The 21,490-nt window shown below is 33.0% G+C and overlaps 4 protein-coding genes across 5 annotated transcripts; 3 read left to right on the top strand and 1 right to left on the bottom strand.

Moving 5' to 3' along the window:
- The first annotated feature begins 473 nt into the window (after nt 1–473).
- Nucleotides 474–3,611, top strand: LOC130954131 (vesicle transport v-SNARE 13-like). The gene is made up of 6 exons (XM_057880868.1): nt 474–724; nt 941–1,056; nt 1,650–1,708; nt 1,788–1,976; nt 2,734–2,904; nt 3,137–3,611. Exons 2-6 carry the CDS (start codon nt 963–965, stop codon nt 3,287–3,289), a joined length of 666 nt encoding a protein of 221 aa, XP_057736851.1. The 5' UTR covers nt 474–724; nt 941–962; the 3' UTR covers nt 3,290–3,611.
- Nucleotides 3,612–6,193: 2,582 nt separating this feature from the next.
- On the top strand, nt 6,194–8,498 carry LOC130954968 (pentatricopeptide repeat-containing protein At5g15340, mitochondrial-like). Its single transcript, XM_057881743.1, has one exon. The coding sequence runs from the start codon at nt 6,371–6,373 to the stop codon at nt 8,264–8,266; it is 1,896 nt and encodes a 631-aa protein (XP_057737726.1). The 5' UTR covers nt 6,194–6,370; the 3' UTR covers nt 8,267–8,498.
- Nucleotides 8,499–10,162: 1,664 nt separating this feature from the next.
- Nucleotides 10,163–13,588, top strand: LOC130955840 (sm-like protein LSM8). 2 transcript variants are annotated; one of them, XM_057882820.1, is made up of 6 exons: nt 10,163–10,492; nt 12,355–12,435; nt 12,574–12,614; nt 12,715–12,789; nt 13,204–13,256; nt 13,335–13,588. In XM_057882820.1, the coding sequence occupies exons 2-6, from the start codon at nt 12,399–12,401 to the stop codon at nt 13,423–13,425; spliced, it is 297 nt and encodes a 98-aa protein (XP_057738803.1). In that variant the 5' UTR covers nt 10,163–10,492; nt 12,355–12,398; the 3' UTR covers nt 13,426–13,588. The 2 variants fall into 2 exon arrangements, with proteins under 2 accessions (XP_057738803.1, XP_057738802.1); XM_057882819.1 differs by having other exon boundaries at nt 10,168–10,467.
- A 1,420-nt stretch (nt 13,589–15,008) lies between these two features.
- LOC130957943 (uncharacterized) lies at nt 15,009–16,623 on the bottom strand. The gene is made up of 5 exons (XM_057884803.1): nt 16,402–16,623; nt 16,141–16,227; nt 15,892–16,041; nt 15,602–15,787; nt 15,009–15,254 (listed from the first exon to the last, which is right to left on the bottom strand). Exons 1-5 carry the CDS (start codon nt 16,573–16,575, stop codon nt 15,150–15,152), a joined length of 702 nt encoding a protein of 233 aa, XP_057740786.1. The 5' UTR covers nt 16,576–16,623; the 3' UTR covers nt 15,009–15,149.
- Between the last annotated feature and the right edge of the window lie 4,867 nt (nt 16,624–21,490).

The following is a 21,490-nucleotide window of genomic DNA, read 5'->3' as shown; positions in this document are numbered from 1 at the left end:
TTTACTTTATTTTTAATGTGTATTTATATTATGTTATATATTTTATATAAATAAGTGACTTTGATAACTAATTTTAATGTACACGTAATATAATCTAAATTTTATATATTTATATTTATTCCTGTCCATCAAATATTTGTATCTCACCAAACCAAATGAAGGATATATATCACTATATTTATCTCTCTCTCAAACATGCACAATAATCAAACTCATCCTATTGTCTAAGTAACAAATGCTTTTAATTTTTATTGCATTAACGACTTAATGTGATACATAACATAATTTTGTTAGTAATTGATAAAATAAATAGATTGGATAATTTTTCTAAAAAAAAATTAAAATTTTTTAATGTGATAAAAATTTATTAAAAGAAAAGTTTTAGCTAAAAGTTTAGGTTGTACTCGTAATCTCTTTTATGTAAAGATATGCGGATACTAATTAAACTCAATATTTTTCCTCTATGTAAAAGTGTTTCCTATGAAAAAGTCATGAGGTCCTCCTAGTCATACTCTCCAATCGGCCAATCCTCCAATCACATAAAAGAGAAAACGCAAGACTCAGTAACGTCAGAATAACAACACTGACCGCAACAATCCCACTTACCATTCATCCTCCACTAATATTCCTTCCATTGTCGTTTTGTTCCTTCTCCCAAACAAAACGCACCCACCTCTCTCCGCCCAATTCTCCGCCGTCGTTTCCACTCCTCCGGCCATAGCAGGTTCGATTCACTCCTCTACCTTGAATTTTTCGATCAGTTTCCGTTCCTCTTCTTTTGTTATTTATTTATTCATTTATTGTGTTGATCGAATTAGGGTTTCTATGCCTGATTTTGGATCCTAATAGTTTGAATTTCGTTCAGCTAAATTATTTATTGATGCTTTCGTTCTTTTAATTGGTTCATTTTTTTTGTTATTGTTGATCGTGAATCGAGCAGAGGGCGTATAAGGTTATCGACGATGAGCAACGTATTCGAGGGATACGAGCGCCAGTACTGTGAGTTATCGGCGAATCTATCGAAGAAGTGCACTGCGGCTGCTTCTCTTAATGGAGGTAGTTTCTGATTCTTGATTGATCTTACGCTTATTGTTGTTTTTATTGAATCATCTTCTCTGGGTTGATACTTTGTGGTTTTTAATCAGTGTGATTGTTTTGAATGTTATTGATTGAAGAGTTTAGTGTCTTCATCAGTATCTACAAGACTATAGGTTAATTATCTGAGTACTCTCTTGCTATCTTTTTTTTTTTGACCGTTTAGAATGTGTAAATTTGGATAATGGTACATAATATTCTTTAGGACATAGGTCTCTTTAAGTTATTGTTGTATATCTCCTTTCGAGTTTCGACCAAAGTTCCAAAGCAATATTGATGCAAAATTTGTTCTTCCTAGAAATAGATTGCCTACGGAAAGGTGATTTTCCCCCCTCAGTTTATAAGCTTTCAGTTTTCACTTATCATTACAGAAATGACAGACTCGTTCTGTTTATTGCTTTCAAGATATTTTGTAATGATATTGTGAAAGCAATTTCCGAGGCCTCCCAGCTCCTAGTATGGTCATGATTAAGGAATGTCTTATCCCTTTCTGAAGTGTTGATTGTATGTATATTCAATCAATAATTTTTATTAATTTTTTGTTTAATCTGCAGAGCAAAAGAAGCAAAAAGTTTCGGAAGTAAAGACTGGAATTGATGAAGCAGAAGCTTTGGTACTTTCTACAACTCTTTATAATACATTTTTTTAAGGAAATATGGGATTCTGATATGGTTTTGCTAGTGAATTTGTAGATCCGAAAGATGGACCTTGAGGCGAGAAGTTTGCAGCCAAATATCAAGGCTGTTCTTCTTGCTAAGTTGCGGGAGTATAAATCTGATCTCAACAATCTTAAAAGCGAAGTCAAAAAAATTGTATCTGGTAACTTGAACCCCTCTGCACGGGATGAGTTGTTGGAATCAGGCATGGCAGATGCTATGACGGTATAATTCCTTTATTTTACAGCCCTTATTGATGTTCAATGATAATTGATTGTGATTACATGCTGTTGAATCTTCAAACATAAGGTTTGCAGGAAACATATTCATTTAAAACAGGCACAGTATGATTTTCTATATCATTTTTTGTACTTAAGGAAAGGATTTAAAGCCTTAGAGAAAGAGAAGCAACCTTTCATGGTGAATAAATTGTAAAATGTATGTTTTAATTCTGTTGATGGTTATTTCCTAGTGAAGTGGACTAAAACCAAAATAGTAAATATAATGTTTATCTAAGTAGATCATAATATGATTAAAATACCTTTTTCTACCCATGGCTGCTTTGATACTTAGTAATATGTGATGAATGGTTGATGAGGTGGAAATGTGTGTTTATTTATCAGATTAGTTTCGATGGCTACTAATCCTAGAACCTTTCATTGAGTCCTATTGCTGTAAATTACTTTCTTCTTGTCTGATGTACAAATGTTGAGAATAACTGAAAACAGATTTAATCCTCCCTTCTGAACACTTGTTTATTGAATTTGTGCCACCAAACCTGATATTAAAAGAAATTATGTTTGCATCATGTTTTGTGTACACCTCCTTTGTACACCTTTTTATCGTATAAAAACAAACTTTTTATCTTCTCTCCTTATCAATTACTTTTAATACAAAAAATGAAAGGCATACAAGAGTGGTATGAACAAAAATGGTGCATCTAACATTCCTTTGATATTAACTTCTAATGTGAATGCATTAGGCATCAGCTGATCAGAGATCAAGATTAATGATGTCAACTGAGAGGCTGAACAAGACCAGTGAAAGAGTTAAGGACAGTAGAAGAACAATGCTGGAAACAGAAGAGCTTGGTGTTTCAATTCTTCAAGATTTGCACTCGCAACGACAATCCCTGTTGCATGCACACAATACGGTAACCTTTTCTATGATGTTTAATATGCGTCTGTGATTCTGTTGATAAGCAAGTTTGTCTTGAAAATATCGTGTTCTATATGCTGGTGACTATGGGACCATCATTTATGTGGTTTTTGTAGATGATAAACTAGTATATTTATCTTTGAAACTCAAGTGAAAACATTCTCTTTCCTGAGTCATATTGTGAAAGTATTCATACTTGATCTATATTATAATATTCTTTGTTGCAGCTTCATGGTGTGGATGATAACATAGGCAAGAGTAAGAAAATTTTGACCAACATGTCAAGAAGGATGGACAGGAACAAATGGATTATCTCCTTCATTGTGTTCGTCCTAGTTGTTGCTTTAGCCTTGATTCTATACTTCAAACTTGCAAAATAGCCAATTATGACTTCTTATTGGATTGGGTCACAAGATACAAGACTAGAATTATTTTCCTTGTTCTTGCCCCTCTTTCGGTTTCGATTATGTCAATTGAGAGTGCTTGGACAAAGATGGTGTGTTGTGCAGTGCTTTTTTCAATGTATGGCATGTGTGTTATGCCAGCTTTGTAATGTAAGGAATTTGATGATTTGATTTTACTCCCCTTCCACATGATATTTGGATGAATTTATTCAAGAAACTACAACTGTCAGTGGTTATGCTGTTCAAATTTGAACGAGAACTGGCACTAACATATCCACACAATACTGTTCCTACGAAATTGCCTACACAAGACATCTACAATGACATTATGCATGTCGTATATATGATGAGAAGCAATAAACTTAGTTGTATATTTTTTGGCCATACATTAAACATACCCACTTAGGATCTTACTCAACAATCAACATTCTCTAGAGCTACACATCAATTCGCCTTCCAACATTATCATTGCTACTTGTTAATTCTTTGGGTTCCTTGCCAACCACTTTACCATCATCAGGGGAAAAAAAGTTTTATAAGAATTCAGCATAAATATTTTTTGGTGTCTGTAACAAAAACTAAAAAAACAGGAATACAACCCCAAAAAACTACACAGCAGAATTCTTTAACAAAATCTGTTTGAGGTCATCACTTGACTGAATTTATACCAAATGAGAATAAACACTCTTAGCCCCTATCTTTGCCAGACAATTAGCAAAAATATTAGCTTCTCTTCTAACCCAAGTGAATGACACTTCTCAGTTTTTACTTAACAATTTCATAATCTTCTCTATAATATCCATATTATCACCTGCAACATAGTTGATAATATTGTTCAGCAAAAGATACACCTCTATAGAATCAGTTTTACAAATAAGGGAATTACAACCAACTTCTCACGCAATCATAAGACCATTCTAGACTGCCAATAACTCAATCCTGAAAATTGAATCAAAGAGAAGACGTCTCGAGCTACCTAGCATCTAAGTGCCATAATGATCACGGATAACACACCCAAAGCCCGTTTCAAGAGAGTCCGAGAGAACACTAGTATCACAGTTGACCTTAAGAACATTCTGGGGGGGGTGGTTGCCACAAAAATTCTGGATTGCATAATTCCAAAAGTTTTTATCCTTCTTCACCCTTTTTAACTCATTCACCAAGGCTCTCGCAAGGCAAGAGATTTTTCTCCTAGGCCGAGGTTTATTCGGGTTGAAGAGATTATTACATCTATTCCGCCAAATCCACCAAATTCCAACCGCCACTACTTCCTCTTTACTATTAATAATGCTAGTAGTCCATGATCGAAAGTCAGAAACATTAGCATGTTCAACAATAGAAAGATCTAAATAATTCCATACATCACGAGCAGTGGAACAATCCCAAAGAAAATGTAACACAAATTCACGCTCATTACCACGTTTATTACAAAGGTCACTCACCGCTAAGCCCCTTTTATGACGGAAGACATTAGTGGAAATGACATCATACAAATATGCAACGCAAGCCAAAAGAGAAATCTGACCTTTTCTGGAATGAAAAGCTTTCATAGCCACTTCCAATTTCTGTCACATCTCCATTGAAATTTCATATGCGTAAATCAAGTATACCCGCTTTTGATAGTATAACCCTTCGAAGCAGCTGGTTTCCAAATCCAACCTGATTTATTCACACTTCTTATAAGAGGGGGAATAGCCCCCAAAAAGAATTTAATATCCTGAGAAATTGGGGTAGATAAGTTTTTAAAATTCCAAGTCCCATCGTAGTAAATATCATAGAACACAATATTTTCAAGACAAACTTGCTTATCAACGGAATCACATACACATATTAAACATTATAGAAAAGGTTACCGTATTGTGTGCATGCAACAGGGATTGTCGTTGCGAGTGCAAATCTTGAAGAATTGAAACACCAAGCTCTTTTGTTTCCAGCATTGTTCTTCTACTGTCCTTAACTCTTTCACTGGTCTTGTTCAGCCTCTCAGTTGACATCATTAATCTTGATCTCTGATCAGCTGATGCCTAATGTATTCACATTAGAAGTTAATATCAAAGGAATGTTATATGCACCATTTTTGTTCATACCACTCTTGCATGCCTTTCATTTTTTGTATTAATATTTTTTGTATTAAAAGTAATGGGAAAGTATAGGGAGCCAATGGTCTAATCGTACAATGTGTACAATGGAGGTTTAAGAAATATTAGAGATATAACAATTAGTGTTACATTGTCCTGTCAGATTACGTTTTTGAAATGAGTGGGTTCATGACATGGTATTAGAGTTCTAGATTCGAAAGGTCAAGGGTTCGATCCTTGGTGAACTCCAAAAGTATGGGTGATGTTCATTTTATTCATAGACCAAAGATTTAGCCTATTGTACACATTGTACGCTTAGACCATTGGCTCTCTAGCACTACCCAAAAATAATTGATAAGTGAGAAGATAAAAAGTTTGTTTTTATACAATAAAAAGAAGGTGTATACAAAACATGATGCAAACATAATTTCGAATTATGCTACGTAACTAATAATTTTTTTCAACAACATGAACAAATTCTAAAATGGGCTCAATTTAAGTAAAACACACTATACTTCTAAATTACTCACCTAAATCTTAATATTAGAATAACCATCCGCACACTTAATAAATTGAACATTCGATATATCAATTATTCACATTATTTAATATTTTCATTCTTTACCTATACTTTTCCTTTCTTTTAATATCAGGTTTGGTGGCACAAATTCCATAAATGAGTGTTCAGAAGGGAGGATTAAATCTGTTTTCAGTTATTCTCAACATTTGTACATCAGACAAGAAGAAAGTAATTTACAGCAACATGACTCGATGAAAGGTTCTCGGATTAGTAGCCAACGAAACTAATCTGATAAATAAAAACACATTTCCGCCTCATCAACCATTCATCACATATTAGTATCAAAGCAGCCATGGGTAGAAAAAGGTATTTTAATCATGGCTGAATTTGGCATAACCTTTTTAATATTAATACGTACACCCTTCTAAAATTGATTGAAGTGGTAAATGCCTAAATGGTATGACATGGACACTCCTACACGCCCACCATAACCCCGCCCTCCACCTCCGCGCCCTCCTCCGCCGCTGCGCCCGCACCTCCTCCCCCCGCCCCGCCACCCAGCTCCACGCCGCCGCCCTCGTCTCTGGCCTCCTGCCACCCACCTCCTCCGACCCCCACTTCCTCCTCAACGCCCTCTTCCACCTCTACTCTCTCTCCTCCCTCTCCCACGCCATCCACCTCTTCCATCAAATCCCCAACTCCCACAAAGACTCCGTCGACTACACTGCCCTCATCTCTGCCACTAACCCCAACCATGCCCTTCGCCTTTTCTCCGAAATGCGCTCCCTCCCCCTCCCCCTTGACCCCGTCTCCGTACTCTGCGTCCTCACTAAGTGCTCCCATCTCGGCTGCGTCAAAACGGGCTTGCAGCTTCATGCACTTGTGGTGAAGCTTGGGGTTTCTGGGTGTGTTAGAGTCTGCAATGCTTTGATGGATGTTTATGTGAAGTGTGGGCTTGTCGATGGGGTTAGAAGAGTTTTCGAGGATATGGGGTTGAAGACTGTGGTGTCTTGGACTGTGGTCTTGGAAGGTGTGGTGAAAGGGGAGGGTTTGGAGAATGGGCGGAAGGTGTTCGATGAAATGCCAGAGAGGAATGAGGTTGCTTGGACTGTGATGATTGTGGGGTATGTTGAGAATGGGATGACTAGGGAGGCTTTTGAGCTTTTGAGGGAGATGATTTTTGGGTGTGGGTTTGTGTTGAATGATGTGAGCCTTTGTTCGATTCTTTCGGCTTGTTCGCGGTCCAGGGATGTGAGCTTGGGTAGGTGGGTTCATGGGTATGCTGTGAAGGAAATTGGGTGGGATGTGGGTGTCATGGTGGGGACTGGATTGGTTGACATGTATGCAAAGTGTGGGAGGATTGGCGCTGCCTTGGTTGTGTTCAGGAACATGTCAAGGAGAAATGTAGTGGCGTGGAATGCCATGATTGGTGGGTTGGCCATGCATGGGAAGGGAAAGGATGTGGTGGATATGTTTGATTCCATGATCGGAGAAGGAGTGAGCCCTGATGCTTTGACTTTCTTGGCCTTGTTGAGTGCTTGCAGTCATTCGGGTATGGTTGATCTCGGTTGGAAGTACTTCAACGAGCTTGAGTCCATTCATGGGATAAATCCGGAAATGGAGCATTATGCTTGCATGGTGGACCTCCTTGGTCGAGCCGGACGATTGGAAGAAGCCAAAGCTTTTATTAAAAGCATGCCATTTGCTCCAAATGAAGTTGTTCTGGGGTCCCTTTTTGGCTCTTGTTACACACATGGGAAGGTGAAGCTTGGGGAACGGATTATGAGAGAGTTGGTTCAGGTGGATCCACATAACACTGAGTATCATGTCTTGCTTTCCAACATGTATGCCTTGTCTGGGAAAGAGGAAAAGGCAAATTTCTTCAGGAAGGTTCTTAAGAAAAGGGGTATCAAAAAGGTGCCAGGAACGAGCTCAATGTATGTTGGTGGCCAGCTTCATCAGTTCATCGCCGGCGATAAGTCTCACCCTCAGACTGCAGGGATTTACATGATGCTAGATGACATGATTCGCCGGTTGAGGTTGGGTGGCTATGTTCCCAATACAAGTTCTCAGGTTTTGTTTGGTTGTTCCACCAGGGATGATTGCACTGAGGCATTGGAGGAGGTAGAACAAGTGTTGTTCACTCATAGTGAGAAGCTTGCACTTGCTTTTGGCCTAACAAGCACTCCATCAGGTTCTCCAATACACATTTTCAAGAACTTAAGGATTTGCCAAGACTGTCATTCTGCTATGAAGATTGCATCTTATGTATACAGCCGCGAAATCGTGGTCCGAGACCGATATCGGTTTCATAGTTTCAAGCAAGGTTCTTGTTCTTGCTCTGACTATTGGTGAATTCAGCAGGGATGGGAGCTTGGTAGGAGTGTTGGGGAAGGGTGAGATATACCTGTTAATCCATTGATCCACTAGTGTATATATTTTTGTGAAAGTTATGTATAAAGTTGCCCATAAAAGTATACTTGTAGGTTTAAAATCTCTTTAAAGTAAAATCTCCCAGTTGTGGCAATTACCAATTAGTCTAATTTCTGTAATTCTATTCTTATTTAATATTAATACAGACTCAATTTCCAAGCAGAATGTAGTAACTATAACACCGGGTAGGGATGAGTCGTCGTCATAACATTTATATCGGAATCATGTAGATCTGCTACCACATTCAGATCTATATAAGTATATATTGGCCTCTTAAATTTGGTAAAAAATTTTAAAGAAAAATCTTAAACGGCTCTTGAAAATTATCTCGAAAGATAATGACGTAAAAGAACTCAACCCTGTTCCTAAGCTTTATTTTTATGAAATTAATTAATTTTTGTGTCAGTATTTTTTTTTGTTTTTTTTATACAGGAGCTAATCAGTCCTATAAAAATAAAATTTAGAGGCCGGATCAAATATTTTTTTGTTTGGAGACCTTATAATCCTTTCAAAATAATTATCAGGATCGAATTGGATATTCACTCTGAATTTTACTATGGCGCTTAAGTTTTCTATTTTTCATTTTTGTTACAATAATTAAATATTTCGTTAACAACTTTTTAAACCATTTTTTTAAGTGTAAATATGTGATCATAGTATCATACAACAACAAATTAATGTTTTGGAAACTTGTTAATGAGATATTTGTTTATTTTACAAATATAAACAAAAGAATTTATCACTAAAATAAATATATAATTATGTAAATTTTGCAACCCTAAAAAACATATATTTAATTAAAAAAATTTGTGAACTAATATATAATAATTACACATTTACTTTATATTCTAAACGGAATTAAAATTGTTTTCTTAGTACAAATATTTATTAAATTTGTTACTAAATAGAAATAAAAATAAATTTATCTATTAAAATGTTAATTTTTATTCTATGATCAAATTGGTCTTAAATTTTCTTTTTTTTTTTTGGTATTAAAAAGAAATAATTTTTGGTCTTAAATTTTCTTTTCTAATAATACGTAGGGCAGGTAAGATAGGATAGAATTTAGACTCTACCCTAATTCTACCCGTGGGTTGAAAACTTTTTCAAAATCGTATCTTATTCTACTCGTGGGGTTGAGAATTTCTCAATTCTAATTCTACTCGCACTCTAAAGTTCTAAATCCAACCCTATCCTACCCTACTCGGAGAAACATAAAATTTTTTTAAACAAATATAAAATTCAACCATTCCAAATTTCATACATATTAATAAAATAGAAAATAAAAAATTAAGTTCAAATTAAAATAAAAAATAATAAAATGTTAAAGAAATCTAACATAAAATTATAAATAATCATCAACTAACTTAGTGGTTATTTCAGGTTTTTATAAGAAGAAGATTGTGAGTTTAAGACTCACTTTCTTCACTACATACATAATTTTCACATATATATTATATAATATATTAAGAGTGCGGGTAGAATAGGATAGGATAGGATGACCCTAAATCCGTATCCTATCGACCTATTCTACCACAGGCAAATTCGCACCGTATCCTATCTTATTCGCAGTGAATAGGATAGACAACTTTATCCGAACAGATTGATTCGAATTGGGTACCCGCGGATCGCGGATAAAGTATATATTGTGAACCCTAAATTAACATGTCACATGAAAGGCCAATATACACTATAATTCAAATAATATAACCTTTTAATATTCATTTAAAAATGATGAGTTTAAATCTTTAAACTATTTCCTTTAAGCTATAGCTCCTTCACTTTATCATCTCAGATTAATTGTTATCTCATGTTAGCATTTCATTAACAAAAATACATCGAATTATACTTTTTCGTAGGTAATGCGCACAGCAAATTATAGAATTATTAAAATGCCCTTTGGTATGCAATCCAAAGTTTGTTACTGGCCCTAATTGTCCACAAACCCAGTAAACCCTAAACCCCCAACCTCCATTCTCCCTCGCTTCCTTCTGTCTCTCTGATCCCGCGCCGTCGCGTGTCTTGGTTCACAGCTTCAGTCTCTTTTCTTCCTCCCGTCGTCGAATCCCGTCGCGCGGTCTTTTGCTTCGGCTGCGCCTTCTTCCGTCGTTCCCTCAGTTCGGGTAGGTCATATGATCCCTTGCTCTGGTTCGTATTCTTTGCTTTTTTTTATTGAACTTCTAATTTGTAATTTTCTGTTGCTGTGGTGTTGAGTTGTTATTGCTGATATGTTGCTCGAGTTTTTGCTGCGGCTGCTGCCTGCTGCTGTGTTGTTGTTGCTGCTATGTTGTTACTTGTTAGATGATGTTGATATTGATCAAATTGGCGCTATTACATTTCATGATTCATGTCTTGATTCTTCTGGTCAAGATTTCGGAAATGGAAATGAATGTGAAAATTATCCCAATGAAAAAAAACTCTAGCAAGTTTTAGTGGATTTTGATGATTGATGGTAAACTTTGAAGATGACTTCTGATATTTGGCTATTTGCCTTTGTAAATTTGAGAGTTGAGACTTGTGTTGCCCTTATATGAGCCACAGCCCACGTCGAACTATGTAATGTGATTTGGCAGATGATTACGAATGTGTAATTTTTGTCCATATTTTGGATTTACATTAGAATATTTTTATACTTTTGTGTGCTTATTTATGATTTTTATGTTCTTTTATTATAATCTGGCTATTCTGGTTTATACCTTGTTAAACGAACCTCTGAACTCAAATCTAAAACGGTTCGTCATCTGGTTTGGTTTTCGGTGCCTATTTATGTTTTTGTTGCTGTTTCTCCACTGCTCAGCCGTTTAAGTCTCACACTTCCAAGTGTATTATTTGGTTGTTTTGTGTGTTCTATTTATTTGTTTCTTTTCTGCTCCCCGGCTGTCGCTTTTGCATTCGTCCGCCCTTTTTTTCTCCCTTCTTTGTTTATACATTTTTGTTGCATTTCTGATCCGTTTCTGTACCTCCACTGCTCCTCTTTTTTTTTTGTCCCTTGAGTTATATGGTTTCTTAGACCAATGAAGATGACATGGTTTAGCATCTTCACCAGTGCTTTCTTATGTGATAAAAGTTATCACTGTAATAGTGTAATATATTATTAAAACTGTTTCGGGAATTGAGCTGTTGTAGTGCTGCTGTTGTCTTTAATGCTATTATGCTTTAGTAGAGTAGATGTTTTGAGGGGGTTTTGTTTCTTTTGTTGAATGTGTTTTTAATTGGTGCCAATAGACTGTATCTCATGCAGATTACAGAAGAATGATCCGCAAATAGTAATTTCCTAGAGAAGCACTTGAAAGATGATTGATCCATATAAATTCAAATTAATTGCCTATTTGTATGTAAAATAACTAGTAATGGTCTGAGGAAATGCAACTTTTTTATTCTTAATTTGCTTTGATATTGTATCATGACACTGCTGAAGTTCAGATGTCCTATGAATGTGATTTGATGAATTACTTTATAAAAATGCAAAAATTTTCATGACTAAAGTAACATTGGGTGTGGTGCATATTTTAGTGATGTTTTAGTGTATAATTTGTAAAGTGCCTCTTTAACAAATTGTTAGGGGTATTTTTGGAAAATTGTCTTATATTCCTGGGATTATCAGTGTTTGCCAAACACAACGATCTTCATTCCCAGACATATTTTTTAAGATTCCCTTGAAATTAATCCATCTACCAAACACAGTTAAATATCATGCCTGGGCAAGTTATTGCTGGGGAAAGCATTCCTGGGATTGAAAACTCAATCTGTCTACTGAACACTCCATATGTGCACATGTTTCAAGTGCACTTCATGTTTGTATTTATTATGTCAGCGACTCTTAGTGAATGATGATCATGGAACTGTGCGCTTTTGATTTATGGGTTAATAATGATTTCGAAACTGATTTGTGGTGATTTTGTGTCTGTTCATGAACCATCTTTAATTGGTTTACAATATCTTCCTTTTCATATCCCAGTTTAACTGGCTCTATGCAACATTGTTTTATTGACATTGAATCTTTTACACAGGTGTGACAATAAGTGTGACTACAAATTAAACAAGTTCTTGCAAGATGTCAGATGGGCCTGGACTTGAGTCTCTTGTTGATCGTATGCTATCTTCAACTCTTGATATTGTTATATTGTTTGCTAAACATTATTTACTTTCATATGTAATTTTGTGAAGTATGCTTAATACATTCCAGTCGCTAGCTTTTACTGAATATTTTGGTGGTTGTGTTTCGGCAGAAACAATTTCAGTCATCACAAATGACGGGCGGAATATAGTGGTAAGATTTATCATTTCTATGAATTATCGATTGGTAGTATGTTGTGTGTAAATGGCTATTGTTGGTCCGAACTTGTAGTTACATTGCTTTATTTGTTCAGGGAATCCTGAAGGGTTTTGACCAGGCTACAAACATTATTCTGGATGAGTCTCACGAACGAGTTTATTCTACCAAGGTATTAATGGAATTCTGCAGGAAATTTTCTAAGATTGTTGGGTTAACAAGTATGAGTGTATGACTTCAATGAACTTAATATTTTAATCTCACTTTGAAGTTACAATTCTAACCTGAAAGAGATAAAACTACCCAATGAACATCCCATTTTGGGTACTTTTGTCGACTTAATCTTTGATGGGTATGGAGTTAGTTTATATTTTTCATTGTTGGAATTATCAGTGCTCAATTATTTCAAGGTATAAAATGATAGTTTATTCTTTATTGTTGTGTGATTAGAATAAAATCGTTCAAGACTCGATTAGATTGTATTTTAGCCATTTAGTCCCTTTCTAGATGCAATTTACTATAAAACGGTGAATATTTTGCTCTGTATGTAGTTCATTGTTGACTTCATTCTGTTTTCTATTGACAGGAAGGTGTCCAGCAACTTGTTCTAGGCTTGTACATCATTAGGGGTGACAACATGTATGTTCTTCTCAACATACACATTTCTTGTTGCATATACCTCTGCAGCCTAAAACTTATGCCCTTTTTTCATTGCAGAAGCGTTGTTGGTGAACTAGATGAAGATTTGGATTCAAACCTGGACTTGAAAAACCTTAGAGCACATCCCTTAAAGCCTGTTATTCACTGAAGTGAAGTTGAATGCCATTGGTTGTGACTTGCTTGGTATGAGGGCTTCAAAGAATTTGTATGAATGAATATATTGTTTACAACATAATATCTCTATCCAAAGAATTTAAATCTCTTGTATCTTGATGTTGAGAACACAAATATGAGCTTCTTTTTTATTTTTATATTTTAAAAAACAGCAATATGAAATAACGATAGAAGTTATTTAATAATTAAAATATATACAAATAGGATACCATAACTTGCCCTAGATTTACCAAAGTTCAAAGGTATCCTAGCAATCATCTTGAAATATTAGAGACAACAATATTCTAAACAAAAAACATACGAGAATGATTGTTTATGAGTAATAATTGGAAAGATAATTAGGAGGATAATTTATGATTTTCAATAATTCTTCATTATTTAAACAACTAAAAATCCAATCCTACAAAATATTATACATACTTGCAAAAGACACACTTATCCTAATAAAATCTAAACACACTCTTTGTCCTATTAACTAATTTACAATAAAATAACTGAATATCTAATCAATAAAACAGAAATTTTCACACAGAGAAATTGAAAAATAAATATACAATTATTAGGAAAATCAAGTTAAAGTTGTGGTTATCAGTACCATGGATAGATAATGGTATGATTGACACAAGACTAGAGTTTCTCTCCCTGAAGCAACCCAGGGATTATGATTGGCCATTTATTTTTTTATTAATAACACTGAGAAATTTCATTACTTATGTGACAATTCTTAATTTATCAATCTCTAAAATATGTTAAAATAGCACTAGTAGTCAGCAGCAAAAACAAAATCATGCACAGTTTCAAGAAATTTACAATATTTCTTACATATCCCTGACTTGTAAAATATAATATAATAAGCATGATTTGAACACGGCAGATACGAACATCAAACATATGGGTATGTGTTTATACACTTCAAAATTCAAATAACAATTAGTAACCTAAATATATTTGAGTTAGGTTTCAAATTCTTGTCTGTAATATGTAGGATACGTGTTCTGTTATCTTAGATTAAGAGGTTGTCCATTTGAACCAGCTAAAAAGGACCACCACGCAAAAAGTATTGATTTCAGTTAATCATTTAAAGTTTATTTTTCGGATTTTCAGCAACAAATGCAAAATTTTAAAACTTCTTAATTTCGGAATATTTAATGTTAAAAACAAAACTTAAGTTGTTGCTGACCATATTTTTTGACTTGACAGGTGAATGACTAATTGAAACTTGGACTCAATTTAAGAATTTGTTGTTGACCAATAAGTTATTGTATGTACAAAGCGAGATTGAACCTCTCGACACTTATCTAAGCAGACGTGTGAGCTAACCACTCAACCAACTCAAATTAGTTTAAAACTTTTGACTTTTCAATACAAATTCTTTTTCTTGTACTAATTTTTGGCCTTATGCAAGCATTTATTATTAATTTTTTTTTAAGAATCACTTGTGATATTTAATATATTCTCCTGTTTTTAGCATCCCATCCCATTAGAAAACAAAGCTGTCCAAAATATAAGTACTTCATACTAAGTACAAGCCAAAAACATAAAATAAAATTAGCAAGTAATTAATAGTTGTATGCATATTCATATATTGACAGGTTACAAGAATTGAATTACAGTTGATACAAGGCCATGGCATTGACCCTTCAGTTGGCTGTAAAATCCTCCAAAGAACAAATTAAATTGAATAATGAGCTGCAAATTTTAAACTGAATTCTTCTTGGATTTGTCCCTCTTAAACCTACCATAATCTGCTAATAATTTACCATGAAACTCCTGCCTCATTTCATCCATCATTCTTTTGAAAACCTGTTAAATCATGCATTCCACCAAAAACTTAGTTTAATAAAACTAAATAAGGATCATTTAGGTGCTCCAAGTTATAAAATTCTCTAGTAAACTCATAATACAGAGATACTAAGAGACATAAATCTGTTTAAAGAGAAGATAAAATATGTCTAAATTTTGATCAAACAAAATTTAAGACACTAACTTTTCTGTATTATCTCTGTCTATATATCTTTATTGTCATGAAATCACTCATCTCAAAAACTTAAGCTGATAGGAGAAGGCAACATTAATAGTTATATCTCTAACATTTATATTTCTTAACCTAAAACACAGGGAAATTGATTGATCAAAGAAAGTTCAATTACCAACTGCATGGCTTCTTGCAAGACACTATCTGGAATGAGAGCAATTGCTGGAGAAGAACAAAAACTCATTTTCATCTCCATTTCATTACTAAGCCAGCTATGATTTCCTTTCCTTTCTGGATATAAAGTCCCTCTAACATCCAAGGTAAAGTCCCTAGATACTATGCCTTGTAACTCCCACCTTAACTGCCAAAATGAAGGAGGAAGAAACTCGTCGCGCATAAGAAGTTATTCGACCACAGATTGGATATGCAATATATATGTTAATTTGAATTATAATTAATGCTTACAAAGTGGAGCTCCAAGATTTTGGTGACATGATGAGGAATGTTTGGTGGATAATCTTGTCCATTAGACTTGAATGTTAATCTTACATCTGCTGTTGGATATACATTTATGAATAAGCATTGTATTGGAGGCATTTTGATTCTCCACTCTCCCTGTATAGTAATAAACACAACAACATTACTATTATTATTATTATTATTATTATTTATTTCCATTTTTTCTTTCTAGATTATGAATGTGAAAATCATCACCTCATTGAGCTGTTTGGTGCTCCCTTTGTCTGGGAATACAGCTCTGAATACTCTGTGTTTGTCATCCATGTAATGATCAAAGGAAGCCTGAAATTGAAAACATGGTGAATATTTCCACGAATCTAAAAAAAAAATGTTGTTCGAACAGTTAAGACTAGTTGTTCATTCAGACAGTAAGAAAAAAAGTTAGTTTGAATGAACAACTAATTTTAATTGTTCGAGTAATACCAACTTTTAGTATCAACAAAGTTGAGAACATACCTCTGGCAATTCTTGAAGAGGAACATTGATAGTTTTTCTATAATTGAATGAACAAGTTTTTTGACACTTTATTACTAAGTTTGAATTTGATGCTGATTTTGTATGGCAGTTACCATGTAGCCTATGATTCTTCAGTAGTTGGGGTTGGCATGGAGAAATGAGAACACTTGCCATTGTCTTCTTATAAACTATGATATTTGTGAACAAATTAAAAACAAGATTATCTAGCTTTATAAGGCTTCCTTCTCAACATGGCAAGGAATTTTGGTTAGTACAATTAAATAACTAAATTAGATTAAATTATTTTTCTCTTAATCATGTTTTTTTTTTTAAAGAAGAGAAGAATTATCCAACTTAATATTTTGTTGAACTATGTTTGAAAGCTTTAATTTAATTTTATTTTTTTTCTAATGGGACAAAATTGATAGTTGATGCTTGACACCTAAGTAAACCATTAGGACAAATTGGATAATTACAAAGTTTAAGGGACTTATATTAGTTATATATAACATAAAATTAAACTTTTTAAATATCTAATTATGATAGTCTAAACTTTATAAAAGAAAATGTGTTAAGTAATTGTGAATTATTTTTTTTAAGAAAAAATTGTCAATATAATTAATCGGTCAAGTTTTACATATTTAAAGTTGAAAACTAAAGTGGTAGAGGATAAAGTATATAGTTAAATATTAAATAAATGTATATTATGATATAGCAACTATCTATAGTTAGAATCTGCAAACTAAAATTTCTTGATATTAATAATGGGTTACGTTGTTTGAGGGATCACTTTATGTTACTTCCCTTGGATGGTAATGTAATAAAAGCTTGCAAGTATGTTCGATCATAGTGGCTCAAAGGACAAATTTGGCAAAATTGGTTGTCCACGTGGCCCATTTCTTTTGTAGTTTTGTGGTGTTCTTGCTTCACGGCAAAGACAAATGGCCAAAGAAACCAAAGTAAATGTGCCCCAAAAAAAAAAAAAGGATAATTTGGACAAACCTTAGGAGTTGATGATTGGGTAAAAAAAGGAGGGGGGGGGGGGGGGGGGGGAGGATAAGTGGAATGTTTATTGAAAAGAATTAACTATAAAACTTTTTCTTAGTTGCACATACTCACAGCAACATAATTGTTTGAATATTTAGAAAATGACTAATAAGATTAGGTGTCTAATCTATAAGTGAAGTCTTCTTCCTTTCGTCCTTTTTTAGTTTTTCTTTTTGTTTACTTTAATTGTGGGGACATAGATAGAGAAATCACTCTGATCTGTAGATATTTCTTGGAAATACGAGAAATTTTTTAACTTTAAATTATATTAGTATTTGTTATTTTTTTTCATAAAATCTGTCTCAAAACGAGAAATACACATGCCAAGAAAATAATAATAAGGAATAAGTACGATTTTAGTTTTTGTATTTTAATTCAAAAATCGAAATTGTCCTCAAGATTTTTTTATTTAAATTCATTTCTAAAGTTCAATTTAATTTTAAAATTGTTTTTTGAACAAAAATATTTTTTTTTTATCAATCAATACACACCGAGAGAATAGGAGGAGAGAGAAGCAAGAAAAAAGAAGAAAAAAAATGAAGCAAGAGAAAGGAGAAGGCAACATCAACAAACTGTGCTATCGCCGTTATCATTGTTGAAGGCTTGAAGCAAGAAGGAGGAGAGAGGCTGAGAAAGAGAAGGCACACTCAGCAATGAAAAATCAAAAGAAGAGAAAAGAAAGAAAGAAGAAGGAGGATGCGCCAGCGCCAGCGCCGTGGAGTCCACCGTGAAGGAGAGTAGTGAGAGAGAAAAGGAAGACCGAACTGAGAAAGAGGGGATGAATGCGAGCAGAGGAGAGAACAATGGGTTATTTTTCTGTCATCGTCGATGTGTTGATCTGTTTCTACGTTGCTGCTATTGTTGTTGTTGTTGTTGTTATTGTACCCTTATTCACCTAAGAATGCACCGAAGTTTCTAGACTCGCCAGCAACAATGTCCTTATCTTTATGATCTGATTCAAATTCTTTCATCTTTCAATCTGTTCTGTTTTCATCTTAATTCTGCTGCTAATATTCATTTTCTGCGTTGCTTCCACTTTGTTTTGTTTTACTGTGAGGGGTGTTTGATTAAGCATGAGAAATTGGTGCCCTGTTTAAGATTATTGATGGTTGATGATGATGTTTGAATTTGTTGAATGGTTGTTAATGTTTGAATTTGAGATTTTTGAGATATGAGCGGTAAAAATAGTAGATCTATGAAAAAGTGAGGAAAAATATGTTTATGTACGAGAATATTTTTGTCTAAAAATTAGAGAAATGACGATTTTAAAACCAAATTGAACCTTAGAAACAAATTTAAATGAAAAAAAAAATTCGAAGATGAATTCGATTTTTAGGTTAAACTATATAGACTATAATCGTACTTAACTCTAATAATAATAATAATAAAACTTGACGACAGCAGACAAGCTGACAAAAATACCTGCGCAAGTGGGTACTTGCCACGATGAGAGTAGTTTAAGGGGGACACAAAATTTTCACAAGAATTGAAACTTGTTTTCGCGAATAAACAGAAATAGAGACAGGATAGAAGTATCTACTCTATAGAGATTCGTCAAATTTTCACAAAAGATAAAATTACTAAAATACTCTCATTTATATATAAAAGTCATGTTATATTATTTTGTTAAAAATTATTTTTTTAATATGCATGTTAAAAATTTTAGATGTGAATTATGTTAAATTTATGATTGGATTGTATTTTAATATAATAAATTTAATTAAATTATATATATTGAATTATATTATAATTATGTTATTTTTTTAAAAAATTTAAAAATTAAAATCCATGAATAATCCTGGATATTCGACTTTTCTGCTGAAAGAATTAACAAAACTCATAATAAAAATAGAATAAAAAGAGGAGATATTTTTCTAATAAGACATTAATTATTAAGTGTTGTATCATTATTTATTTTTATAACAAAACCCATTATTTATTTATTTTTTCTTTTTTATGTGTTGGAACATTTCCTTTCTATTTGTTCCGAAAATAGTTGAGTTTTTATTCAATTATTAAAAAAGTACTCTGTATAGATTCATCCCCATTTTCTTAATTACTAGATATTAATTTAATGTGTTAAAATAAGAACAAATTAAATGAAAGCAGAAAAGGTTGATGAACATAAAAGACGACAGGACAAATAGTACTCTATCTAAGCATGTGGTGGCTCTGATCTATTCTCCTTTACCATAAACATGTGAAAATGAATTGGACCATTGCATATGTTTATTTTAGATATAACCTAGTCAAGTGGGTTAGTTACTAGGATCTTGTCATTGTTTCTTTTTTCTAATTTTACTTATACACTCATACATTTACGCACATGCCAAATTTGAAGCCTTGTCCTTCTCCGACATATACACATACTCAATATATAATAAGGTGAATGCTATGGTGCCTATTATTTTTTACCTAAATTACTAAAAAAAATAAATAAGTAATATTTAATAAATTTTACATAGTTTATTTTTTATTTTAAATATTTTATTTTTTATTTTAAAAAAAAAATTAGGCAATTTAGGCACCATAATAAAGACACTATAGAATTCACCATATAATAAAAGGAAAAGTCAAAAGAATAACCAACCACCACCGACGAATAAGTTTTGAACTTTCTTTGATCATGTCTATTACAAGAATAATCAACAACGCTACTCAAAGCTCGTTTTGATATCAAAATAAATCCAACTCTTTTATGCATTAAATTCTGAGAAAAATGATACATCAATATACATAAGGAAAAATATTCGGTGCTGGTAATATCTTTTCGCTGTGTATTTCATTAAAGATGTGGTTCGTTATTATAAAGTTTGGATAAATATATAATATAGAATTTTTTGTCGGAATTTTTTCAATAGTTGTGGTTGGAATCAAACAGAAAAAAAAAAGATAGAGATGTACCTACAAAAAATATTTTGATATTTAAGTTAATAAATATTTAAAGGTGATCCGTCACCTTATAACTCAGTCTTTATTATGCATTATGAGTTATAACTCGGCGTTAACTATCATTCATTCTTTTGCTTGTAACTGACACCTTCATTACCGACTTAATGACCATCATTTCTATCTTAATGATTAAACGGTCATAACATCAATTCTATTCATCAATTTTATGCCTATAAAAAGAACCTTCTATATCTAATCTCAATAATACATTCTATATTCATAGAATTATTATAAAGAATACATTCTATATTCAATTATTCATAGAATTATTATAAACACAACATAACATATGATAACTTTCATTTCATGTCTTACATTCTATATTCATAGAATTATTATATACCTCTTAAACATTTACTGACTTGAGCGTCGGAGTGTCTTTTGCAGGTATTCACCCCCTTGTTCTCTCCTTGCCGACGTATAACTCATCCCGACGAGAAGCTTGAAGACATTCATCGACGTACGAGCTATACATCGGCTAAACTCAGCAAGAACAAAAGGGTATAATAATTTTTATGAATATAGAATGTTAGAAATAAGATGTTTTAGTGTTGGTAACATCTTTTTAACATATAGTCCTTCGATGATTTAATTCGTTGTTTGAAATTTTTTTCATATAGCACATAATTAAAGTGAAGTAGTGATTTTAAATTATAACTCGGTTGATAAGTCTTGGTTGAAAGCTCTTTAATAATTGTGGTCGGAGTTAAACTAAAAAATATATAGAAGTTTATTTACAAAAGCATAAAAACATAAGATATGAGATGTAGTTTATAGAATTTGATGATAAATTTGCTTTGTTGAGAGGTAAAAAGTACTTTATGTAAATATTAAATTGATGAATATCATTCATATTTTGTAACTGTTTGATCATTAAGTCATGACTCATGATTAATAAGATTGGCTGTTGTGAACTAAGAATGGATGATAATTAAGATTAAATTATAATTCATCATGAACAATTAAGTTAAATTATAATTTTTATTGCTTAATGAATAAAAAAAACTCATTTAGGCTGTATTTAGATATTATCCTTTAGAAATTCAAAAATACGTATAATCAAGGTTGCGAGAATCAGACCGGTCAATAA

The sequence above is a fragment of the Arachis stenosperma genome, chromosome 10 (assembly GCF_014773155.1).
Source record: "Arachis stenosperma cultivar V10309 chromosome 10, arast.V10309.gnm1.PFL2, whole genome shotgun sequence".
NCBI lineage: Eukaryota > Viridiplantae > Streptophyta > Magnoliopsida > Fabales > Fabaceae > Arachis > Arachis stenosperma.
Note: the sequence above shows the minus strand (reverse complement) of the source record. Positions and strands in the feature narration are given on the sequence as shown.

What these genes read in the sequence shown, in the direction of transcription:
- LOC130955840 (XM_057882820.1), top strand. Translation starts at nt 12,399, where the DNA reads ATGTCAGATGGGCCTGGACTTGAGTCTCTTGTTGATC. An exon ending in ACTTGAGTCTCTTGTTGATC is followed by an intron (nt 12,436 to 12,573) that starts GTATGCTATCTT and finishes GTGTTTCGGCAG; the next exon opens with AAACAATTTCAGTCATCACA. An exon ending in ATCATTAGGGGTGACAACAT is followed by an intron (nt 13,257 to 13,334) that starts GTATGTTCTTCT and finishes TTTTCATTGCAG; the next exon opens with AAGCGTTGTTGGTGAACTAG.
- LOC130954131 (XM_057880868.1), top strand. Translation starts at nt 963, where the DNA reads ATGAGCAACGTATTCGAGGGATACGAGCGCCAGTACTGTGAGTTATCG. An exon ending in TTGATGAAGCAGAAGCTTTG is followed by an intron (nt 1,709 to 1,787) that starts GTACTTTCTACA and finishes GTGAATTTGTAG; the next exon opens with ATCCGAAAGATGGACCTTGA. An exon ending in TGTTGCATGCACACAATACG is followed by an intron (nt 2,905 to 3,136) that starts GTAACCTTTTCT and finishes TCTTTGTTGCAG; the next exon opens with CTTCATGGTGTGGATGATAA.
- LOC130954968 (XM_057881743.1), top strand. Translation starts at nt 6,371, where the DNA reads ATGACATGGACACTCCTACACGCCCACCATAACCCCGCCCTCCACCTC.
- LOC130957943 (XM_057884803.1), bottom strand. Translation starts at nt 16,575, where the DNA reads ATGGCAAGTGTTCTCATTTCTCCATGCCAACCCCAACTACTGAAGAAT. An exon ending in CTCTTCAAGAATTGCCAGAG is followed by an intron (nt 16,228 to 16,401) that starts GTATGTTCTCAA and finishes TTTCAATTTCAG; the next exon opens with GCTTCCTTTGATCATTACAT. An exon ending in AAATCTTGGAGCTCCACTTT is followed by an intron (nt 15,788 to 15,891) that starts GTAAGCATTAAT and finishes TCATTTTGGCAG; the next exon opens with TTAAGGTGGGAGTTACAAGG.